General features: G+C 38.8%; 2 protein-coding genes across 2 annotated transcripts in view; both read left to right on the forward strand.

Annotated features, from left to right (window-relative positions):
• Positions 1 to 2,176: 2,176 nt before the first annotated feature.
• ubl4a (ubiquitin like 4A) lies at positions 2,177 to 11,275 on the forward strand. Its single transcript, XM_061906071.1, has 4 exons — positions 2,177 to 2,376; positions 8,262 to 8,367; positions 8,434 to 8,639; positions 10,846 to 11,275. The coding sequence occupies exons 1-4, from the start codon at positions 2,329 to 2,331 to the stop codon at positions 10,954 to 10,956; spliced, it is 471 nt and encodes a 156-aa protein (XP_061762055.1). The 5' UTR covers positions 2,177 to 2,328; the 3' UTR covers positions 10,957 to 11,275.
• A 1,914-nt stretch (positions 11,276 to 13,189) lies between these two features.
• si:dkey-32e23.4 (dynamin-1-like protein) overlaps positions 13,190 to 25,618 on the forward strand; it is a 36,544-nt gene continuing 24,115 nt past the window's right edge. Inside the window, exons 1-2 of the mRNA XM_061906077.1 lie at positions 13,190 to 13,493; positions 17,869 to 17,994. Coding sequence (XP_061762061.1) covers positions 17,893 to 17,994 — 102 coding nt within the window. The 5' untranslated portion in view covers positions 13,190 to 13,493; positions 17,869 to 17,892. The remainder of the gene's footprint in view (positions 13,494 to 17,868; positions 17,995 to 25,618) is intronic.

The following is a 25,618-nucleotide window of genomic DNA, read 5'->3' on the forward strand; positions in this document are numbered from 1 at the left end:
TAGATGGCATGCATATAGTAGTATATATATGTATGTAGTTATGTACAGTAGTATATATGTATGTAGATATATAGAGTAGTATATACGTATGTAGAAATGTAGAGTACTATATATGTACATAGATATATAGAGTAGTATATATGTATATACATGGCATGCATATAGTAATATATATGTATATAGATATATAGAGTAGCATATATGTATATAGATGGCAAGCATATAGTAGTATATATGTATGTAGATATGTAGAGTTGTATATATGTATATAGATGCATACATATAGCAGTATATATGTATGTAGATATGTAGAGTAGTATATACGTATATAGATGCATGCATATAGTAGTTTATATGCATGTAGATATGTAGAGTAGATGTGTGTCTTACCACGGCAGACAGTCCATTCGACAGGTGCAGACGTCCTCTGCAAGTCAAGTGAGGGACGGTCGCTCCTTTTCTCTCCTCCACGCTTCGGGGAGGGTGGGGGGGGGGGGGGCTCAAACGGCAGCCAGTCACATGACCAGAGAGGCGGACGTTTGGGGAGGAATATATATTGGCTGACACAATGTGTGAGGCACTGATTTCATTGATTGATTGATTGAGAAGTTTATTGACATCTTAATGAATGTAATCCTTGTAATGCTTTAAAAAAGCAAATGGATGGCACAAAAAGCCAAAAGGCTTGTTTCCATTGTGGTCCATTAAATAATATAATAAATATACATAAACCACGCAAAAATATATATATACACTATAACCACAGGGCTTCATGGTGGAAGATGGGTTAGTGCGTTGATAAGTTGAAAAACTTATTCGGGTGTTACCATTTAGTGGTCAATTGTACGGAATATGTACTGAACTGTGCAATCTACTAATAAAAGTATCAATCAATTCAAAAAAAAGATTTTCTACATTTGCCAGAATATTTCTTTTTAATTTTAAACATAATGAGTTTGAAGAAATCCATCCACCCATTTTCTACAGCTTATTCCCTTTTGGGGTCGCGGGGGGCGCTGTTGCCTATCTCAGCTACAATCTGGCGGAAGGCGGTGTACACCCTGGACAAGTCACCACCTCATCGCAGGGCTGTTTGAAGAAATATTTCACAAATATTCTTTGTCAAAAAAACAAGCTAAAATGAAGAATTAAATTAAAATGTATTTATTATTCTTTACAAAAAAAAAAAAAATGTACTTATATTGATTTAAATTGTCAGGAAAAAAGAGGTAGGAATTTAAAAGGTAAAAAGGTATATGTGTTTAAAAATCCTAAAATCATTTTTGTGGTTGTATTTTTTCCCTAAAATTGTCTTTCTGAAAGTTATAAGAAGCAAAGTAAAAAAATAAATAAATCAATCAATCAATGTTTACTTATATAGCCCTAAATCACTAGTGTCTCAAAGGGCTGCACAAACCACTACGACATCCTCGGTAGGCCCACATAAGGGCAAGGAAAACTCACACCCAGTGGGACGTCGGTGACAATGATGACTACGAGAACCTTGGAGAGGAGGAAAGCAATGGATGTCGAGCGGGTCTAACATGATACTGTGAAAGTTCAATCCATAATGGATCCAACACAGTCGCAAGAGTCCAGTCCAAAGCGGATCCAACACAGCAGTGAGAGTCCCGTTCACAGCGGAGCCAGCAGGAAACCATCCCAAGCGGAGGCGGATCAGCAGCGCATAGATGTCCCCAGCCGATACACAGGCGAGCAGTACATGGCCACCGGATCGGACTGGACCCCCTCCACAAGGGAGAGTGGGACATAGGAGAAAAAGAAAAGAAACGGCAGATCAACTGGTCTAAAAAGGGAGTCTATTTAAAGGCTAGAGTATACAAATGAGTTTTAAGGTGAGTGAATTTATTCAAACAAGTGAAGACCAAGTCTTTAAAATATTTTCTTGGATTTTCAAATTCTGTTTGAGTTTTGTCTCTCTTAGAATTAAAAATGTCGAGCAAAGTGAGACCAGCTTGCCAGTAAAAAAAAACAATTTTAAAAATAGAGGCAGCTCACTGGTAAGTGCTGTTATTTGAGCTACTTTTAGAACAGGCCAGCGGGCTACTCATCTGGTCCTTACGGGTGACCTGGTGCCCGTGGGCACCGCGTTGGTGACCCCTGTTTTAACCACTAGGCCCGGGGCATTAATACAGCCTGGCCACTAGAGGCCACTAGAGGTAGCTAGGGGTGGTTAAAGACAGTAGTTGAACATCGGCTGTTAGGGAAGAAAAAGAAGAGTGTGCTGCACCTAAACTACTAGCCACGTTATTGTGTTGCCTGATCGAAATAGATTAATATTTGATTTGTCCAGGAATACTTTTAAACATGATCATTACTGTTAAGCCGCTTCAGGGGAAAGAATGCAGCGTACACGTAAGTGAAAGCCTATTAGCATGTTAGCTTGTAGCCTAGCTGCGACTATTTGGTTGGTGTAACGGTACTGTCACGTGTCGAGACACTTTTTGTATTATCTGATCGATAATCTGATAATGAGATCATTTTTTGATCCATGTTCTACACGTTGTGACACCGCACGGCCTATTGTTACTCGGCGGTGAACGATTTTGACGCATATTGCTAGCCAAAAAAACGAAAAACAAAGGCTAACGGGTCAGGTTATGCTGGTACGATCTATATATAATGTTATTGTGTATTGTTTCCCTGTAACATTAGTTTTTGCTGTTATGATGTATTGTATGCTAGTAACATTAGTATTTGCTGTAATGATGTATTGTATGCTAGTAACATTAGTATTTGCTGTTATTGTATGCTAGTAACATTAGTATTTGCTGTTATGATGTATTGTAAGCTAGTAACATTAGTATTTGCTGTTATTGCATGCTAGTAACATTATTATTTGCTGTTATGATTTATTGTATGCTAGTAACATTAGTATTTGCTGTTATTGTATGCTAGTAACATTAGTATTTGCTGTTATTGTATGCTAGTAACATTAGTATTTGCTGTTATGATGTATTGTATGCTAGTAACATTAATATTTGCTGTTATTGTATGCCAGTAACATTAGTATTTGCTGTAATGATGTATTGTATGCTAGTAACATTAGTATTTGCTGTTATTGTATGCCAGTAACATTAGTATTTGCTGTAATGATGTATTGTATGCTAGTAACATTAGTATTTGCTGTAATGATGTATTGTATGCTAGTAATATTAGTATTTGCTGTTATTGTATGCCAGTAACATTAGTATTTGCTGTAATGATGTATTGTATGCTAGTAACATTAGTATTTGCTGTTATTGTATGCTAGTAACATTAGTATTTGCTGTAATGATGTATTGATTGTATGCTAGTAACAGCATTTGCTGTTATTGTATGCTAGTAACATTAGTATTTGCTGTTATTGTGTATTGTATGCTAGTAACATTAGTATTTGCTGTTATTGTATGCTAGTAACGTTAGTATTTGCAGTTATTGTATGCTAGTAACATTGTATTTGCTGTCATTGTATGCTAGTAACATTAGTATTTGCTGTTATTGTATGCTAGTAACATTAGTATTTGCTGCTATTGTGTATTGTATGCTAGTAACATTAGTATTTGCTGTTATTGTATGCTAGTAACATTCATATTTGCTGTTATTGTATGCTTGTAACATTAGTATTTGCTTTTATTGTATGCTAGTAACATTAGTAGTTGCTGTTATTGTGTATTGTATGCTAGTAACATTAGTATTTGCTGTTATTGTGTATTGTATACTCGTAACATTAGTATTTGCTGTATTGTATGCTAGTAACATTAGTATTTGCTGTTAGTGTGTATTGTATGCTAGTAACATTAGTATTTGCTGTTATTGTGTATTATATGCTAGTAACATTAGTATTTGCTGTTATTGTGTCTTGTAGGATTTTGTCTTGACGTTTGGCAATTTGCACGGATTGGGTAGTACTAGAGCTAGTGTCAAAGCTCACTTCTAGGTGCAAAATAGTGTGCATTACCTCTGACCTGGGTGTGTCCTTCCTAGTTATATTTACAGTATGTATGTAACAATTCAAAGATTAATTAATTTACATGAAACCAATCAAAAATGCATAAAACAAGCAAATTAAGATCCAAGAACGTACACACGCGCCATAACTTGTTTTAATACAAAGTAAAGAAAACATAAAGCACAGTTCCGGTGTGTTTTTAATCGATTACGTTTATGAAAAGAGCCTTGGAAGTGAGGCAAAATGTAAGTAAACATGGTTAGTCTCACGCTACTTGTGAGTCCCATCAAAAGCGACTAGGCAATCGGCGGGATCTGAAAATCAATGTGCGACTCAATCAATTTAAAATATATTTGCCAGAGTCACAGATAAATGTATAACCTAAGTTATAATAAACACTTTACTCTCCTTAGATGCTTTGCAGGGGAGTTTTGTTGAGTGTAAACTTGGAAAATTTCAGAGATTTGTGTCTGTGTTGGCCCTGCGATGAGGTGGCGACTTGTCCAGGGTGTACCCCGCCTTCCGCCCGATTGTAGCTGTGATAGGCGCCAGCGCCCCCCGCGACCCCGAAAGGGAATAAGCGGTAGAAAATGGATGGATGGATGTGGCGTGAGTACTTGGTCAATCCTTCAAATGTCACTATTCTGGATATGTGTTCTACGTCATCAGTGTTGGTGTACAGTGGTGATGAAATCATCAGTGTTGGTGTACAGTAGGGGTGTAATGGTATGTGTATTTGTATTGAACCGTTTTGGTGTGGGGGTTCCGGTTTGGTGCGGAGGAGTACCGAACGAGTTCCACACGAATATATGAAGTAGCCGCCTATGCTAAAGTCTTAACAAGCTGCTCAGCTTCGTTTTGCCTCCGTCTCTGTCTGTACACAGCACCCTGCATTTTCCCTCCCACACAACCATCTGATTGGTTACAACCATAGCCATAACAAGCCAATCAGCAGTGTGTATTCAGCGTCGAGCAGATAGGGCTTTAGCAGGGGAGCAACGGACTCTCCCCAAACTATACTAAACCCTTCCAAGTCAACTACTTTCTAAACATCAGAATGAGCCCGTTGACCTTCTAGAAACAAACTCAGCTCACTCGCAGTCCTGGTTTGAGGTGAAGGCTAGTTAGCTTTTAGCGTAATGTTAGCTCATTTTGCGGTGTGTTCGTGTGTGTGCGTGTGTGTGTGTGTGTGTGTGTTTGTAAGTGTGTGTTACGGACAGTGTTGATTGAGGTGTGTTGAAGCAGCAAAAAATGACATTATATTAAATGAATAGTTTCTGTCTCTGATAGTGTATATAAGAATATACTGTAAGTGCATCATAAAGCCGACATGAACTCCATGGTGTTCACGGATGAATAGTCTCTCCTATTGCTATTGTGCTATTTTTTCAGCAATAGTTACATTAATCATTAGTAATGTAGCAGCCTGGTTTTGAATGGCAGGGTCCCATGTTGATACAAATATAACATTTACATAATAAAAGTCAACTACAGGCTTCCCCAAGGCTGTAATAAATTAAGCATGATGAGTTGACTTGAAGGGCTTCACGGTGGCAGAGGGGTTAGTGCGTCTGCCTCACAATACGAAGTTCCTGCAGTCCTGGGTTCAAATCCAGGCTCGGGATCTTTCTGTGTGGAGTTTGCATGTTCTCCCCGTGAATGCGTGGGTTCCCTCCGGGTACTCCGGCTTCCTCCCACTTCCAAAGACATGCACCTGGGGATAGGTTGATTGGCAACACTAAATTGGCCCTAGTGTGTGAATGTGAGTGTGAATGTTGTCTGTCTATCTGTGTTGGCCCTGCGATGAGGTGGCGACTTGTCCAGGGTGTACCCTGCCTTCCGCCCGATTGTAGCTGAGATAGGCGCCAGCGCCCCCTGCGACCCCGAAAGGGAATAAGCGGTAGAAAATGGATGGATGGATGGAGTTGACTTGAAACTTTTTAATGTTGCACTTTTTATATGTAGAAGAAAAGTTGTCATTTTATTTCATCAAAGCAACAACTTTAGGCAGTTTAATGTGGATTAACGTGGGCAGAATTATTATAGTGTTCCCAATGTTAAAAGGATCAAGCCATTGTTTACAAATTTGGTAAATAAATAGCCAAAACATTTATATTTTGTTGTTTTCTTACTGTACCGAAAATGAACCGAACCATGACCTCTAAACCAAGGTATGTACCGAACCAAAATTTTTGTGCACCGTTACACCCTTAGTGTACAGTGGTAATGAACTCATCAGTGTTGGTGTACAGTGGTGAGGATATTTTCAGTGTTTGTGTACAGTGGTGATAAAATCAACGCCAATGCAGTTGAACTCTGAAAATTGCAGTCCGGTCGCTACTCAGTTGCACGATCAGGTACGAAACGTGCTGATTGACCGCTGCATCTATCTTGCCAGCAGTGATTACACACTACAGTTGTCTCGATACCAATATTTTGGTACTGGTACCAAAATGTATTTCGATACTTTTCTAAATAAAGGGGACCACAAAAATGTCATTATTGGTTTAAATCTTAGGGTACATGAAACATATCTTTATTATTGTAATTTAGTCCTTAAATAAAATCGTGAACATACTAGACAACTTGTCTTTTAGTAGTAAGTAAACAAACAAAGACTCCTAATAAGTTTTCTGACATACTGTATGCAGTAACATATTGTGTCATTTATCGACCTATTATTTTGTCTACATTATGTGGGACAAACTGTAAAAATTGATTATAGATCTACTTGTTCGTTTACTGTTAATATCTGCTTATTTTCTGTTTTAACATGTTCCATCTACACTTCTGTTACAATGTAATAATCACTTATTCTTCTCTTCGTTGATACTTTACATTAGTTTTGGATGATACCACACATTCCCACTCTCCCTTGTGGAGGGGGTCCGATCCGGTGGCCATGTACTGCCTGCCTGTGTATCGGCTGGGGACATCTCTGCGCTGCTGATCCGCCTCAGCTTAGGATGTTTTCCTGCTGGCTCCGCTGTGAACGGGACTCTTGCTGCTGTGTTGGATCCGCCTTGAACTGGACTCTCGCGACTGTGTTGGATCCATTATGGATTGAACTTTCACAGTATCATGTTAGACCCGCTCGACATCCATTGCTTTCCTCCTCTCCAAGGTTCTCATAGTCATCATTGTCACCGACGTCTCACTGGGTCATCATTGTCACCGACGTCCCACTGGGTGTGAGTTTTCCTTGTCCTTTTGTGGGCCTACCGAGGATGTCGTAGTGGTTCGTGTTGTGGTTTGTGCAGCCCTTTGAGACACTAGTGATTTAGGGCTATATAAGTAAACATTGATTGATTGATTGATTTAGGTATTGATCCGATACCAAGTAGTTACAGGATCATACATTGGTCATATTCAAAGTCCTCATGTGTCCAGGGACGTATTTACTGAGTTTATAAACATAATATACATTTTAAGAAAACAATAAAAGATTTTGTGGTGCTAAAATATGTTGATGCAATCATGGTTGTGTCGACTAGATACGCTCCTGTACTTGGTATCATTACAGTGAATGTTACGTGTAGATCCACCCATGGCGTTTGTTTACATTGTGACGCCGGTGAGCTATTGTATCCTACAAGGGTGTGTAGTGAAGCATGTTTAGCTATTCCTCGTCCTCCAGTGATAATGAAACTTAAAAGAAACATACTTTGTTTGTCGCCATGGTGGCCAGGATTAGTGATCTAGATGTACTGCAGATGGATGTTAGCTGCTGGCTAGCTACCCATGTTTTAAAGCACCTCTTCCTGAGGGTGTTTCAGTGTTATAACTTCACAGTGATCTTTACTTTTGCAAATAAAACTCAAATGTAATAAAACTGAATAGCTTAGTTATCATCCATCCATCCATTTTCTACGGCTTATTTCCTTCAGGGTCGTGGGGGCGCTGGAGCATATCTCAGCTACAATCGGGCGGAAGGCAGGGTACACCCTGGACAAGTCGCGACCTCATCACAGGGCCAACACATATTTACAACATTCACACTCACATTCACACACTAGGGCCAATTTAGTGTTGCCAATCAATCATAATTAATTTTTAAATGTGACAAAAGAAAAGTGTATAAATATAGTTCCTTAATTCAAAATAAAGCATAGTTTTTTTTATCATACAATTAACATCTACTAACAAACACACAAGTTCCAAAAATTGGTACTGTTGAGTGCCGGTGTCGATTCCCAGAAACTGGGTATTGGTACCGTATCGGTCTAAAAGTCACCATCCATATCTACTGTTGTGGAATTGAGCAGTGTGGGCCTGTTTTTGATTCAAACATATTGTGGCCGTGTTTCAGGTGAAAGAAGATGAGAAAGTTTCCACGGTGAAAGAGCTTGTCTCTGAACGTCTCAACATAGCGGCCAATCAGCAGCGCCTGCTTTATAAAGGCAAAGCGCTGGCTGGTAGGTTTGTTTTCCATCTTTTACAATTGCTGCCACCCTATTTGTGATGACCACTTCTCCTTGTAGACGAGCACCGACTAAGCGACTACTCCATCGGGCCTGAAGCCAAATTAAATCTAGTGATCCGTCCAGCGGGAGAGAGGATGGGGTCTTCAGGGATGACTGCCAACAGCAGCACAACACGTGGAGGAGTGTGGCAGAGCGTGTCCACCATCCTTGCTAAACACTTCAGTCCTGCAGATGCTGCAAAAGTCCATGAACAGCTAATTAAGGTATTCAAACATGTAATACTGGGTTTCTAATAGGGATTATCGGCACCGATATCTGCCATTTGACGTGAACCAGCCTTTTATTTCCCACAACTACAACAGAACTACATGAGCAGATACAATATACACACAACTGATACCAGTGTTTATCACTAAAACAGTGTTGGTGTTAACACACTTTTTGTGTCTTTTTACGGATCAAAATCAGAAAGGATGCGCAACTCTGGAAGCCTGGACGCAGTTTTTTATGTAGTTTTTTCCACCCGGTTTGCTAGTTTTGTTTTTTTTTGATCGATTATCACTTTCCGCCAGCGTTTTTTTTTGGGGTTTTTTTTGCCGGGTCAGATTTCCATCCCCGTTTATTGCGTTTTTATTGGTCGTAAATTTTGATTCGCTGAAAGTTTTATTAATGACAAACACTGCCTCAGTTTGGACTCGGACAACTTGACGGCGAGGGGCTGTCTAAAGAAAGTCTTGATGGTAAACAGTAAGGTGAGTGAAAATATGTTAGATAGTTAGTTAGTTGGATAGTACTTTATTGATTCCTTCAGGAGAGTTCCCTCAGGAAAAGTCAACCTTTTTTTATTGACATTTTCAAATAGATGGGCAAAATACAGCAAAAGAATTACTGACTGCACAAAAAAAAAAAATCTGCCTTTATCCCTTGGGAATGTACAAAAACAGTGAAGTTGTCACATTGTGTAAATAGTAGATAAAAACAGAATACAATCATTTGCAAATCCTTTTCAACTTATATTCAATTGAATAGACTGCAAAGACAAGATACTTAATGTTCACACTGAGAAACTAAATTTTTTTTTCCAAATATTAGCTCATTTGGAATTTGATGCCTGCAACATGTTTCAAAAACACTTATTTGAAATATTCCACGGGTGGACAGGCTAATTGGGAACAGGTGGGTGCCATGATTGGGTATAGAAGCAGCTACCCTGAAATGCAAAGTCATTCACAAACAAGGACGGGGACATGGTCACCACTTTGTCAACAAATGCCTGAGCAAATTGTTTAAGAACAAGATTTCTCAACCGGTCCGTAATATCATTAAAAGGTTGAGAGAATCTGGAGAAATCACTGCACGTAAGCGGCAAGGCCTCAGGCGGTACTGCATCAAAAAGCAACATCAGTCTGTAAAAGATATCACCGCATGGGCTTGGGAACACTTCAGAAAACCACTATCAGTAACTACAGTTTGTCGCTACATCTGTAAGTGCAATTTAAATCTTTACTATGCAAAGCCAAAGCCATTTATCAACACCCAGAAACGCTTCTAAGATGGACTGATGCAAAGTGGAAAAGTGTTCTGTGGTCTGACAAGTTCACATTTGAAATTGTTTTTGGAAACTGTGGATGTCGTGTCAGGGCAGTACAGTGGGAGAAGGTTTAGTGTGGGAAAGGGGTTAGTGCATCTGCCTCACAGTATGAAGGTCATGGGTTCTATCCTGCGCTCGGAATCTTTCTGTGTGGAGTTTGCATGTTCTCCCGTGACTGCGTGGGTTCCCTCCGGGTACTCCGACTTCCTCCCCCCTCCAAAGACATGCACCTGGGGATAGGTTGATTGGACACAATAAAATTGGCCCTAAAGTGTGAATGTTGTCTATCTGTTTGTGTTGGCCCTGCGATGAGGTGGCGACTTCTCCAGGGTGTACACCGCCTTCCCCCTGAATGTAGCTGAGATAGACTCCAGCACCCCCACGACCCCGAATGGGACAAGCGGTATAAAATGGATGGATGGACGTTGTGTCCTCCGGACAAAAGAGGAAAGAAACCATCCAGACTTTTATAGGCGCAAAGTTGAAAAGGCAACATCTGTGATGGTATGGGGGTGTATTAGTGCCCAAGGCATGGGTTACTTTCACATCTGTTAAGGCACCATTAATGCTGAACGGTACATACAGGTTTTGGAGCAACATATGTTGCCATCCAAGTAAGGTCTTTTCATGGAGGCCCCTGCTTATTTCAGCAAGCAATTGGATATAAGGTGAAAAATATTTGCAAATCATTGTGTTATGTTTTTATTTACCATTTACACAACTTGCCAACTTCACTGGTTTTGTAGATTTCTCCATATTGTGTTACACAAAGTTACACTCCAGTGCAGTAGGTGGCGGTAATGTGTATTCCACGACAACAAAGTGTCATCTTCAAAGATTCCTGTTGTTGACACAAACTCTGTTGTTTTCATTTGAAGGACTACGAGCGCTCACTGCGACAGCTAAGTTTAGACGACATCGAGCGTTTGGCTGGGAGACTGCTTTACCCCGAAGGCGACGGCATGGACACGTCGTCGTACATGGACTAAGTGCTGCACTGTCACTGTGCTGATCCAGGATGCTGCACACAGCTCACACTCTTTGCAGTCATGTGAGGTGAAAGAAAGAGCTCTGAGCACAGATCATGGTTGGTGTCTGTGATAGCCACTGCAAGCGCTGATCACACAAATTTTGAACACAGGAATCAATCATGTCATATTTGCCTGCTACAACATCCCAGGGAACACTTACTTGTGTTTGAGGATATTTATTTTCAGTGTCAGTACTTTTTGACCTCATTGTATGATTTGTAAATAGTCTGTTTATATTCCAATATTAGAACAGATTAAACTGTGATTCTAGTCTCTTCTTTTTATATATTTTATTTTATAAACCTTTATTTATCAATTTAAACATCTACAAAAAATTAAGAAATAATAATTTAAAAAAAACTACAAAACAGTGCGAAACCGCGCCAGGGGGTTCTAAACTCAATAATATAACTAAAATAGAATGCATATATAAAATATATATATATAACAAAGTGCAAAGCCATAGGCTCACACAATTTCAGTAAATAATTTAAATTTAAAGACGGAGCTGAGCCGAAAGGCAAAGCTCTCAATTTACCTGTCAATCTAGGTTCCCATCCTCACCTATGGTCATGAGTAGAGATGTCTAATAATGGCCTTTTTGCCGATATCCGATGTTGTCCAACTCTTAATTTCTGATACCGATATCAACCGATACTGATATATACTGTCAGGGAATTAACACATTACTATGCCTAATTTTGTTGTGATGCCCCGCTGGATGCATTGAACAATGTCACAAGGTTTTCCAAAATAAATCAACTCAAGTTATGGAAAAAAATGCAAACATGGCACTGCCATATTTATTATTGAAGTCACAAAGTGCATTATTTTTTTTTAACATGCCTCAAAACAGCAGCATGGAATTTGGGACATGCTCTCCCTGAGAGAGCATGAGGTGTGCAGGGTTGAGGTGTGTGGGGGTAGCAGGGTGGTGGTGGGTAGCGTCCCGGAAGAGTTAGTGCTGCAAGGGGATCTGGGCATTTGTTCTGTTGCGGTGGGTCTTAACCTGGGTTTGATCGAACCCTAGGGGTTCGGTGAGTCGGCCTCAGGGGTTCGCGAAGGTCAAGACACACCCAACTCATCGTATAAATATAAACTTATCCCTATCGTCATATTATGGTTACCCCCAAACAATGTTCCCTCTAATTTTCCATCTGATTTGTTGTGAATTCATGCTTTGTGTTGGTTTTCTTCTTTGAACAAGATGATGTTCATGGACGGTGCATTTTGTGGACCAGTAAATAAAACATATAACTTTGTCTTGAATTTGAGAAAAAAAAAAAAAAAAATCCCTAAAGATGGGTTCTGTGAATGAAACTGGTGGGGTTCGGTACCTCCAACAGGGTTAAAAACCACTGGTATGTGTTTATGTTGTGATACGGTGCTGATGTTCTCCCGAAATGTGTTTGTCATTCTTGTTTGGTGTGGATTCACAGTGTGGTGCATATTAGTAACAGTGTTAAAGTGGTTTATACGGCCACCCTCAATGTGACCTGTATGGCTGTTGATCAAGTATGCATTGCATTCAATTGTGTGTGTGTGTGTGTGTGTGTGTGTGTGTGTGTGTGTGTGTGTGTGTGTGTGTGTGTGTGTGTGTGTGTGTGTGTGTGTGTGTGTGTGAAGCCGTAGATATTATGTGACTGAACTGGCACGCAAAGGCAGTGCCTTTAAGGTTTATTGGCGCTCTGTTCTTCCGTGCACACTGCAGCGTTTTAAAAAAATCATACATTTTACAATTTTTAAAACCGATACCGATAATTTTGAATCCAATACCTATTACATTTTAGAGCATTTATTGGCCGATAATATCGGCAAGCTGAAATTAACGCTAGTCTCCAGGACACGTTGGGAAGACTATATCTCACGGCTGGCCTGCGAACGCCGCAGGATCCTCTGGGAGGAGCTGGACGAAGTGACTGGGGAGAGGGAAGAGTGGACTTCTCTGCTTAGGCTGCTGCCCCCACGACCCGACCTCGGATAAGTTGAAGAAAATGGATGGAATTTAAATTTGGAACACGGCATCATTGTTTTCACAGCTTTCAGTTGTTGGAGGTAGAGAATCTTTTAACATAAAGTTCTAATTCTTTTTTTAAAGGCACAAAAACAGGTCGGGTATTGAAAAACTTACATTTATGAATACAAAACTTAGCCAATAGTATAATGAGATTGCTAAAGTAAAATTCCTTTTCGAGATTCCAGTCTCGTTGTGTGTTTGTTTACAATTTTGACATCCTCAAATTGAGCACAGAAGCCCTTTTTAATGGGCGTGGCTGCTGCTCCCACACGACCAATCATCAACCGCAGACGTCACCAATTCATATTTGATGACCAATGGGACTGACGGAGGCCACCACAAGACCCGCCCATAAGAGCTACATGACTGTTTCCGCCTTCTCCGCCGACTGGATAACGCTTTGGGTAATAACATGAATATTTTCACCCTTTCTGAGGTTTTCACGTCGAATGAGAGATGATATATACGTTGAACGCAGGTATGGTCTGAGACTGTTTTTTATCAGCGCTTTGTTTGCGCCATTTGTCACTTCCTGCCTTAAGCGATTAGCTTTAGCCTGCTAACAGTCGACTAGCTGATGTTGAAGGCGAGCCTGCCAGCCTTTGATTTGGGCGATATAGTTGCCATATCATAGTGACGTCACTACTTGTAACGCAGTCAGGCAAATTACAGTTGAAAATGTTTTAATTTGTGGTGCTAAGAGTTGCCAAATGTCAGCTTCCGAGTGCTGGGTGTGACTCCTCAGCAGGGCGGTGCGCCGCATCTCTCTCATCAGCACCACTTTATACATCCATCCATCCATTTACTACCGCTTGTTGTATTTCACTTTTTTTTCAACATTTACTGAGCTAACTGTAGAAGAGAAAGTCCAACACAAATACAAGAAGACGGAGTAAATATTGAAAGGGTATAAGAAAACACATTTTTGGGTGTAGTAATAGATGATAAAATAAATTGGAAATGTCATGTAAAAAAATATACAACATAAAGTAGCAAGAAACACATCAATAATGAATAAAGCATAACATGTTTTAGACCAGGGGTCACCAACGCGGTGCCCGCGGGCACCAGGTAGCCAGTAAGGACCAGATGAGTCGCCCGCTGGCCTCTTCTAAAAATAGCTCAAATAGCAGCACTTACCAGTGAGCTGCCTCTATTTTTTAAAATTGTATTTATTTACTCGCAAGCTGGTCTCGCTTTGCTCAACATTTTTAATTATAAGAGAGACAAAACTCAAATAGAATTTGAAAAATCCAAGAAAATATTTTAAAGACTTGGTCTTCACTTGTTTAAATAAATTCATTTATTTGTTTATTTTGCTTCTTATAACTTTTAGAGAGACACTTTTAGAGAAAAAATACAACCTTAAAAACGATTTTAGGATTTTTAAACACATATACCTTTTTACCTTTTAAATTCCTTCCTCTTCTTTCCTGACAATTTAAATCAATGTTCAAGTATTTTCTTTTTTTTATTGTAAAGAATATTAAATACATTTTAATTTAATTCTTAATTTTAGCTTCTGTTTTTTCGATGAAGAATATTTGAAATATTTCTTCAAACTTATTATGATTAAAATTGTAAAAAAATTATTCTGGCAAATCTAGAAAATCTGTAGAATCAAATTTAAATCCTATTTCAAAGTCTAGAATTTCTTTTACAATTTTTGTTCTGCAAAATCTATAAGAAATAATAATTTGTCTTTGTTAGAAATATAGCTTGGTCCAATTTGTTATATATTATAACAAAGTGCAGATTGGATTTTAACCTATTTAAAACATGTCATCGAAAATCTAAAATTAATCTTAATCAGAAAAAATTACTAATGATGTTCCATAAATAGTTTTTTTAATTTTTTCAGAAAGATTCGAATTTGCTAGTTCTTCTCTTCATTTTTTTCGGTTGAATTTTGAATTTTAAAGAATCGAAATTGAAGATAAACTATGTTTCAAAATTTCATTTTATTTTTTTCGTGTTTTCTCCTCTTTTAAACCGTTAAATTACGTGTTTTTTTCATCATTTATTCTCTACAAAAAACCTTCCGTAAAAGGAAAAAACATGTACGACGGAATGACCGACAGAAATACCCATTTTTAAATATATATATATATATTTATTTATTAAAGGTACATTTCTAGCAATTTATTTAAGTGTGTATTAAACTGGTAGGCCTTGCATTAGTCAGTACCCAAGAAGTAGCTCTTGGTTTCAAAAAGCTTGGTCACACCTGTTCTAGACCAAAAATCACTTCATATTCACTACTGCTCACTAGTGTTACATATCAGAATCAGAAGAAATTGTATTGCCTTTGTTTGAGAGCGGGTTCACAAACGAGGAATTTTCCTTGGCGCAATCGTGCAACATAAAACACATACAACACAGAATAGAATAACATGAGCTGTAACTGAGCTATCAGGTCTTGTTATTGTTCATGTGCCTGATGGCCGAATAGAAAAAACTGTTAAGGTGGCGGGAGGTGTGGGTCCAAATGGACCGTAGTCTCCTGCTTATCGGAGTTATTGTGTGGAAATATGGGAAATAACTACAAATGTGCACTTCATTCACTAACTGTGTTACAAAAAAGATAAATTATAATAATACATAATGTTGGATATAGAAAACATACAAACACTTACATCCATCCATCCATTTTCTTCCGCTTATCCGAGGTCGGGTCGCGGGGGCAGTAGCCTAAGCAGGGAAGAAGCCCAGACTTCCCTCCCTAGGGAGGCATTCGGGTGGCATCCTGAGCAGATGCCCAAACCACCTCATCTGGCTCCTCTCAATGTGGAGGAGCAGCGGCTTTACTCTGAGTTCCTTCCGGATGACAGAGCTTCTCACCCTATCTCTAAGGGAGAGTCCTGCCACCCGGCGGAGGAAGCTCATTTCAGCCGCTTGTACCTTTGATTTTGTCCTTTCGGTCATAACCAAAAGCTCATGACCACAGGTAAGGATGGGAACGTAGGTTGACTGGTAAATTGAGAGCTTTGCCTTCCGACTCAGCTCCTTCTACACCACAAGGGAACGATACAGCGTCTGCATTACTGAAGACGCCGCGCCGATCCGCCTGTCGATCTCATACAAACACTTTATTTATTAGATCACAATTATTGAAATTCAATGATTTGGTGCATTTGCAAACATCTAAAACGATGTACAAAGCAAACTATAACCCGCTAACCAAGAATGTACAACAATTCTTCTCAACAATGAGGAGAAATATAACCTTAGAGAAAAATGCAGACATGTGATTTTTCCGTCTAAAGTCGGAATTCCGCCTTTTTTAAGCTAGGGAAGAAAAAAAGTGTCGACCAATCAACTACGCCGTAATATTATATTACGCCGTATTATTATCTGTTATGAATGATGACGTTATTACCGCCATTTTCCAAATGTAAACGATGTCGGTTCTCGAGAGAAAGGACACTTCACGAGTAATATAATTATTTATCAACTCAAAAATAAGTTTCGATGGGACTGGATGGAAAGGGAAATCACTGATACTGTTGGGAAGAAGGAAGTTACGACTTTGTTCGGCGATTTTATTCGGAAAATCGATCGTCCCGGAAAAGTTTTGTGCATGTGGTGTCATGATAATATTGACTATGGATCACGAGGTTTCAAGGCTGTGGAAGTACATGCGAATCGCCAAAAACATATGAAACAACTTGAAGCAAGGAAAACAATCTTTTCACTAGCTGGTACTTTTGGATGTCAACCGAAAGTGAGCAAACCTTACGGACTTCATCCTTTGTTTACATCGACAACTGTCGTAGACATCGAGAGGAAAGATCCACCCGAACAACCCACTTCAGTTGCAGACAGGGTAGTTAATAATGAGGTAAGCTAAAAAATATTTGCTTACGAAATACGCATGTTTGTTTTAAATATTAACCAATTGCTTTGCGAAATATAAATGGGTTTTTATAAAAATAAAAACCCATGTGAAAATATATTATGAAATTACAGAAAATCTAAGAGCCGCATTATTGATTCCAATTAACAATTTATTCGAAATAAATTTGCATGTAATACTAGAGGCAGAAGTTGGCAGTGAAATCCAAAAAAGAAGCTACAAAAGCAGAGACCAAAAGGAAAATGCAGGCTGCTCAGAAATTTGCAAGGAAAGCTCATGTAAGGGCTCTCCGAGCAAGTAAATGTGTGAAGTGAACTGAAGTAATGTGGTAATACTGTAAATAAACTGTAGATAATAACACTTATCAATGTGACCCCTGTGGATGTGAAATGAACACAAGATGTAAATATTAGTGACCCCCGGAAATGTATTCAGTCTTTTTCATTGTGGTCAAATCACATGCCTGAAAATGTAATTTAAAACATTTGTATGCTCGTACAACACCTAAAACTTTCAGTGTATCAGTATGTGGAATTAAATGATGGAACGGATTAAGCAATGAAATTAAACAAAGCAGCAATATGTTTCAGTTTAAGAGACTGTTCAAACTACGAGTGTTCACTAAGTACACAAAACAATAATTATTATGAACATCTTGAACCCTTTTTTTATTATTGACACAAAGATTATTTATCCATTTAATATTTGTATGCTTACTATGTTATGTTATCTATTTGTTATTTATTTGTTCACTGTTCTGTTACATAGAACAAGGAAATGGAATAAAATTGCTAGGGTATGAGACGGGGTAGGATTAAATAAGCTCTGCTTCTTCCTATTCCTTTTCAGACGTGCTGTAATGAAAATAAGTGGAATTGTGTGATGCATTACATTGTATGGTATGCATGTTCCACATAAACTGAACTGAACTGACCTTGGTTACAGATTTACTTTGTATTTTGCATATATTTATATATATTTGTTTGTTTTCCTTCAGTGAGTCCAGTCTAGTGGAAGAAGGATGGAGACTTTGATTCCCACCATCAACCGTCTGCAGGAGGTTTTCCTCACAGTGGGCGCTGACGTCATTCAACTTCCTCAAATTGTAGTGGTTGGATCTCAGGTGAGATATGTCACTGGCGGTGGAAGTGTTATTGGAGCAAAACTGTTTGCAAAATGGGTGTCTCAATCAGTGTGTTCGTAATCCCATTCGGTGTGTATATTTTAATTTTTGTTACCGTATTATGATCTGTGTACGTAAAAAAAATCTGTCTGTGTTTTCAATTTGTGTGACTGTGCAGTGATATGAAGGTGTAAAAAGATTTGTGTGTCTGCAACGGCACCTTTACTTACCTATACTCACCACTAGTTGGTGCCTTGCACCCAAATATGGTATTAGGTGATGACAACACTCTCATTACTTGCTGTAAGCTTTAACAGCAACTTACTTGTCACAAGTAATTGTGTCTTCTTCAAATAAGTTAATTTTGTTAAGTTATCAGTAATATTAACTGTGAACTAGGGTTGTCTCCGTGCCAATGTATTAATACCGGTACCAAAATGTATTTCAATACTTTTCTAAATATAGGGGACCACAAAAAATGTCATAATTGTCTTTATTGTAACAAAAAAAATTACGGTATATGAAACATTTGTTTATTATTGTAATTTAGTCCTTAAATAAAATAGTGGACATTCTAGACAACTTGTCTCATAGTAGTAAGTAAACAAACAAAGACTCCTAATTAGTTTGCTGACATATGCAGAAACATATTGTGTCATTTATTTACCTATTATTTCGTCTGCATTATGAGGGACACGCTATAAAAATGAATTATTAAACTACTTGTTCATTTACTGTTAATATCTGCTTATTTTCTGTTGTCATGTGTTCACGGACATATTTACTGAGATTATGAATACAATATGAATTTTATTTTAAAAAGAAAAAAGATTTTGTGACGATAAAAAATATTGATGTCATTATAGTAGTATCGACTAGATACACTCTGGTACTTGATATCGTTACAGTGGATGTCAGATATAGATCCACCCATGACGTTTGTTCGCATTGTGACCCCGGTGAGCTATTGTATCCTCCTACGGTGTGTAGTGAAGCATGTTTAGCTATTCCTCGTCCTCCAGTGATAATGGTACTTGTAAGTAACTTACTTTATTTGTTGCCATGGAGACCAGGATTAGTGATTTAGAAGTAGCTAAGACACTGCGGATGAATGTTAGCTGCTAGTTACTTAGCATGTTTTTAAGCACCTCTTCTTGAGGGTGTTTCAGTGTTATTTTTTCACCTTTATCTTTACTTTTTAAACCAAAATGCGTCCATTCTCCCTTTTCTGTCCATACACTGTGTCTGTTTGTAAGTACGCTGTGTGTGTGCGCTGCCGAACATGCTCCTCTGCTCGTAAAACCAGCAATGTCACGACGTGATGACACGTCGTCATGCCTATAAGAAAATATATATGGCGAACCGGTACTTTTCAAACAGGTTATATTACCGCTTTTGATTAATTAGTACCGCAATACGATACTAGTACTGGTATACCATACAACCCGACTGTGAACTAGTTAGCTCTTCTGTGTGTGTCACCAAGAGTGTTATGTGGTGGCGTCATCACAGAATAAGATGTGTATGCAAGGCGCCAACTAGTGGTGAGCATAGGGAAATAAAGTTGCAGACACACGAGACTTTTTACACCTTCCCGGAACTGCACAGACACACAAGTCACGTGTAAATAGACAGCCAATCGGTGTTCCTGCTTCATACAAATCAGAATACACAGACATACATATTTTTTTACACACACACACACACACTTATACACAATTGGAAATAGGCTGATTTAAAAAAAAAAATTTGCACACAAAGAGCACATCTGATTAAACTAGTAATCAGATTGGAGTACAGACGCACATATTGAGATACACATTTGGAAATATTTCTGCTACAATAATACTTCCATAAATGGCCAGCACATTAGGCACACCTGCACAAGATAAGTGTATCAAACATGTCATTGAACAAGAATACTGTATACATATCTGCAGCAACTTGATGTCATGCAAGTTCAAGTTTGCATTATTTACACAAATGTCTCCAGAGCGCTAACGTTCCAATGTTATATCCCGCCCTCTAACGGCTTGTACACACATTATTTGCTGTGGGTGTTGTGAGCTAGTGATCCAGATTTGGCTGGTTAGTATTAGCTTTCGTTGAGTGTATATTCTATCATAACAACAACATGACTGCACATTGTTTGTTGCTGGTCTTGGACTACTTTTGTGTGTGTGCATGTGGTGATGACCAGACAGGGTGAGTGAGCACCATAAACACTATTTTATTTGGGCCGGTAAAATTCATTATTGTACAAACTTAGTAATTGTGGAAAATATTGACAGTTTTAAAACAAATGTGTTCTGCTGAACCACTAATGTTAACATGAGCTAGGCAATGGCTTTCTTGTTCTATTTTCTGATTTGAAAACTGTAACTGTGAGTAAGTTGCAGACAGCTCCTGTAAGTTTTTACTTGCAGTGTGCATCTTTAGTCTCATATGACATGGCTTTATTTACTGCAGAGCTATGCATTATTCCTTTCTCCATCAGAGGCTCACGCCAGCTCATCACTGTTCATTTGAACAAAAATGTATTTTAGTTTTGGTCAAATAATAAATGTTTGCCTCACAAAATAAATTAATAAATAGGAAACACTTCCTGTTTTTGCTGCGTGTGTAACATATACGCATGTTGGACCTCATTAAAAGTTGTCATGCTTTTGGTGTTACCAATAAAGTTGCCATATGTAGTAATGTGGCCAGAAATGATACTGCAATCACGGTCCAAATCCTGTAGTCTCCTGCCACTCTCCATGACTGATGTTGCCAGACATGCATCCTACTCCAAGGAACTTCTAATGGCAATGGAACGCTAGCAGCTAGCATCCATCCGCAGTCTTTTATCTACATCTAAATTACTAATCCAACCCCCTATGGTGACAAATAAAGTACGTTGCTTACAAGTATCATTAACACTGGAGGACGAGGAATAGCTAAACATGCTTCACTACACACCATAGGAGGACACAATAGCTCACCGACGTCACAATGTAAACAAATGCCATGGGTGGATCTACACCTGACATCCACTGTAAAGATATCTAGTACAAGAGTGTATCTGGTCGATACTTCTATAATCAATATTTTTTATTGTCAAAAAATATTTTTTGTTTTTAAAATAAAATTCCTATTGTATTCATAAACTCAGTGAATACGTCCCTGACCACACAAGAACTTAAATTATGACCATTGTATGATCCTGTAACTACTTGGTATCGGATCAATACCTAAATGTGTGGTATCATCCAAAACTAATGTAAAATATCAAAGAAGAGAAGAAATAAGTGATTATTACATTTTAACATAAGTGTAGATAGAACATGTTAAAACAGAAAATAAACAGATATTAACAGTAAATGAACAAGTAAATTAATAATTCATTTTTACGCTGTAGGTTTCTCTTGTTTATGCTTCTTGCAAGATGGTTTACGAAGTAATTATGCCATATTTTACTGATCTCATCAGCCAAATGTATTTGTAAAGTTATGCAGCAATATTTTAGTCTTCCATGTACGCACATCATAGATTCTATGAGCCAACCCACGCTACGCATTAATCATATAGTCTACTACCATGTCAATACACAAATCGTGACATGTAATGCATTATATTTTGCCGAGAAAATACCACCCCATATGTACCCCAAACCGCAATTAGCCGTGCGAATGTTGGCTAGCATGCTAAGCATTACACTAGGAGCTAATGGTAACTTTTAGATGGACTAAGGTCTAACATGTTTAGCAGCTTTACCAGTGGCAGTAGGTAGACCAAGATGGTGGTGTGTAACTCGCAACCTGAATGTGACACACTCACAGACTTTCTAATTGGTCAAACAGCAGAGGGTGGGGCATTGACAACAACAATATTTCGGGGCTGTAGATCTGATTTTGAAATAAGCATATGCCGGCTGAAGTACTGTTATCAGTTATAGAGATATTGGAAAAGAAGATGATTTATCAATGCCCTTTGACACATTCAATGATTACTTGAGATGACATAATTACATATGGCTCCTTTAAAATCAAAACTTCCTTGAGGCAGAGGAAATGAGTTTTATTACAAAAGTAAAACGGTAGAATTAGATTTACCTTACAGTTGTGTAGATGTCACAATGACTCACCTGCTGATGGCGTCAAAAGTGAAATGTGTCCTGTTCACTTTCTCCCAGGTGTACACATATTAGGATGTGGAACATGTCAAATCCATACATAACATTCTGATTAGGGTCCTGTTTTAGCGGTGGTGTAGAACTGTACTGCATTTTACTGCAGTATACTGTTTCTGATATTTCCTATTAACAATCTAAATCAAAACAAGTGTATAAACACCTTTCAGTAAATTACTCTGTACTTGTATGATAAACTAAAGTCACAGTAATAAACATTGGTAACGCCATATTACAGATCGACCCATTATCAGCGCCAATATTTGGCATTTTGACGCATATCGTTATCCTTTTTTTTTTAAATCGGTATCCGATTTTTAAATGTTTGAATTTTTCTTTTTTACAACTACAACAAACACTACATCGGCATATTCATACATGATACCTGTATTTACGATTAAAATATATATATATATATATATATATATATATATATATATTAGAGATGCGCGGATAGTCAATTATATCATCTGCAACCGCATCACCAAAGTCGTCATCCACCCGCCGTCCACCCGAACCAACATTTTATCAGAACCGCAACCGCCCGCCACCCGCTGACATACATCAGAGGTCGGCCACCTTTACCACTCAAAGAGCTATTCAAACCCGTTTCACAGAGTAATGAAGACAATGGGAGCCGCTAACGTTCTCGCAAATATCCAATGGCGTTCATCCTGGTGACAATAATATGGGAGTGCTGTGAAGCTATTGCCTTTGACACCTTCAACAACATGTACAAACCGATTGTTAGTCCGGCAACATGTTGTGTGCAGCTTTTGCGATCATACGTACAAGATTGAAAGGCATACTGGGTGATACAGAGTACACTGATGGTTGTGATATAAACAATTTTAACACTCTTAGTAATATGTGCCACGCTGTGAGGCCACACCAAACAAGATTGACAAACACATTTCAGGAGAACATCCTCACAGTAGCACAACATAAATGCAACACAACAAATACCCCGAATCCTTTGTATCCGTGATACTACCTGAATATATTTTACACCCCTGCGCCCCCAACCCTGCCCACCTTACCGACGCACCGGGGGGATTCTGGGTATTTGTTGTGTTGCGTTTATGTTGTGTTACTGGGAGGATGTTCTCCTTAAATGTGTTTGTCAATCTTGTTTGGTGTGGCTTCACAGCGTGGCGCATATTACTAAGAGTGTTAAAATTGTTTATATCACAACCATTAGTGTACTCTGTGTCACCCAGTATGCCTTCTTGTCGTGTGCGTGTGTCTGCGTAAGCCACACTCAACATGTTGCCGGACTGACAAGCAGTTCGTACATGCTGTAGAAGGCAACAAAGCCAATGGCTTCATAACACTCCCTCATACTTATTATCTGGGTGACTGCCGGCAGTCATTTTAGAGAATATTAGCGTCTCTTATTGTCTTCTTCGCTTTGTGACACGGGTCTTAAATGGCTCTTTGAATGGTAAAGGATACCGATCCCAGAACCATGTATATCAAATATTTCCGGATGGTTCAACCGCCACCCGCCCGAATCTAATTAAAATCTATTCTTTTGTCATGTCACCCGCCCGACCCACGGTTTATCCGCGGATGAGACCGCAAACCGTGCATCTCTAATATATATATATATATATATATATATATATATATATATATATATATATATATATTGTGAAGTAGATAGTGGTATACCCTCCGTGAGAAGTTTTTTTTTTTTTTACATCCATTTAAGAATAAAATTACTCTTCTTGTCAATAATTCTCCTCAAATATGTTTTGATACTTGATATTTATTTAAATTCTTATGAAAATTATTCTTTAGTCTGCTCAGCCCTTTTTCTCATGTGGTGCTGATCACCTACAGTACGTCTCCTCTGCCTACCTGTCAAAACCTTGAATTGTTGCCGGGAAGTCCAGTTTTTGTCCTTCTTCCCTGGCGTCCTCCCGCTCTAGTTTTGTTTGTTTTCGCTGTTGCAGCAATCAAGTCGCTCGACATGCCTCCGTCCGCAATACTCGGACCGTAGGCTCATTAAAGAAACCTGAGCCCGAGCTCATCCAAGATGGACTGGTGCAAAGTGGAAAAGTGTTCTGTGGTCTGACGAGTCCACATTTCAAATTGTTTTTGGAAACTGTGGACGTGGTGTCCTCCGGACCAAAGAGGAAAATAATCATCCGGATTGTTTTAGGCCCAAAGTGTAAAAGGCAGCATCTATGATGGTATTGGGGGTGTATTAGTGCCCAACGTGAGGGTTACTTACACATCTGTGAAGGCCCTGTCAAGTTATGTGTTGGTTGTTTGTAGTCTCCCCTAACTTGAAAAGGGTTTGGACCAGGGGTTACATTGGGACTTAACTCTTTTTGAATCCAATGATGAGAATAATCTCTCTTTCCCCTTTTATTTTGGACTTAATTGTCTCTTTTTTCATTAAATAGTTGTAAGGTGAAAAACATTTTGGAGAAAAACAAAACAAAAACAAAGAAACATTAATGCTGAAAGGTAAATACAGGTTTTGGAGCAACATATGTTATTATAATAGACGCCCCTGCTTATTTTAGTAAGACAATGCCAAGCCACTTGTTACAACAGCGAGACTTCATAGTAAAAGAGTGCGGGTACTAGACTGGCCTGCCTGTAGTCCAGACCTGTCTCCCATTGAAAATGTGTGGTGCAATATGAAGACTAAAATAGCAGAAGAGTGACTGTTGAACAACTTATGCTGTACAGTACATTAAGCAAGAATGGGAAATAATTCAACTTCAGAAATGTGTCTCCTCCGTTCCCAAACCTTTACTGAGTGTTGTTAAAAGGAAAGGCCATGTAACACAGTGGTAAAAATGCCCCTCTGACTACTTTTTTGCAATGTGTTGCTGCCATTAAATTGTAAGTTCATGATTATTTGCACAAAATAACAAAGTTTACCAGTGTGAAAATTAAATATCTTGTTTTTGTAGTCTATTCAGTTGAATATTAGTTGAAAAGGATTTGCAAATAATTTTTTTTTGGGCTTCACGGTGATAGAGGGGTTAGTGCGTCTGCCTCACAATACGAAGGTCCTGCAGTCCTGGGTTCAATCCCAGACTCGGGATCTGTCTGTGTGGAGTTTGCATGTTCTCCCGGTGAATGCGTGGGTTCCCTCCGGGTACTCCGGCTTCCTCCCACTTCCAAAGACATGAACCTGGGGATAGGTTGATTGGCAACACTAAATTGGCCCTAGTGTGTGAATGTGAGTGTGAATGTTATCTGTCTATCTGTGTTGGCCCTGCGATGAGGTGGCGACTTGTCCAGGGTGTACCCTGCTTTCCACCCGATTGTAGCTGAGGTAGGCGCCAGCGCCCCCCGCGACCCCTAAAGGGAATAAGCGGTAGTAAATGGATGGATGGATGGAGGAAATCGCTTTTAATTTACCATTTACACAATGTGACAACTTCACTGCTTTTGGTTTAAGAAAAAGTGGTATTAAAAATGTACTTT

Source organism: Nerophis ophidion, linkage group LG07, assembly GCF_033978795.1.
Source record: "Nerophis ophidion isolate RoL-2023_Sa linkage group LG07, RoL_Noph_v1.0, whole genome shotgun sequence".
NCBI lineage: Eukaryota > Metazoa > Chordata > Actinopteri > Syngnathiformes > Syngnathidae > Nerophis > Nerophis ophidion.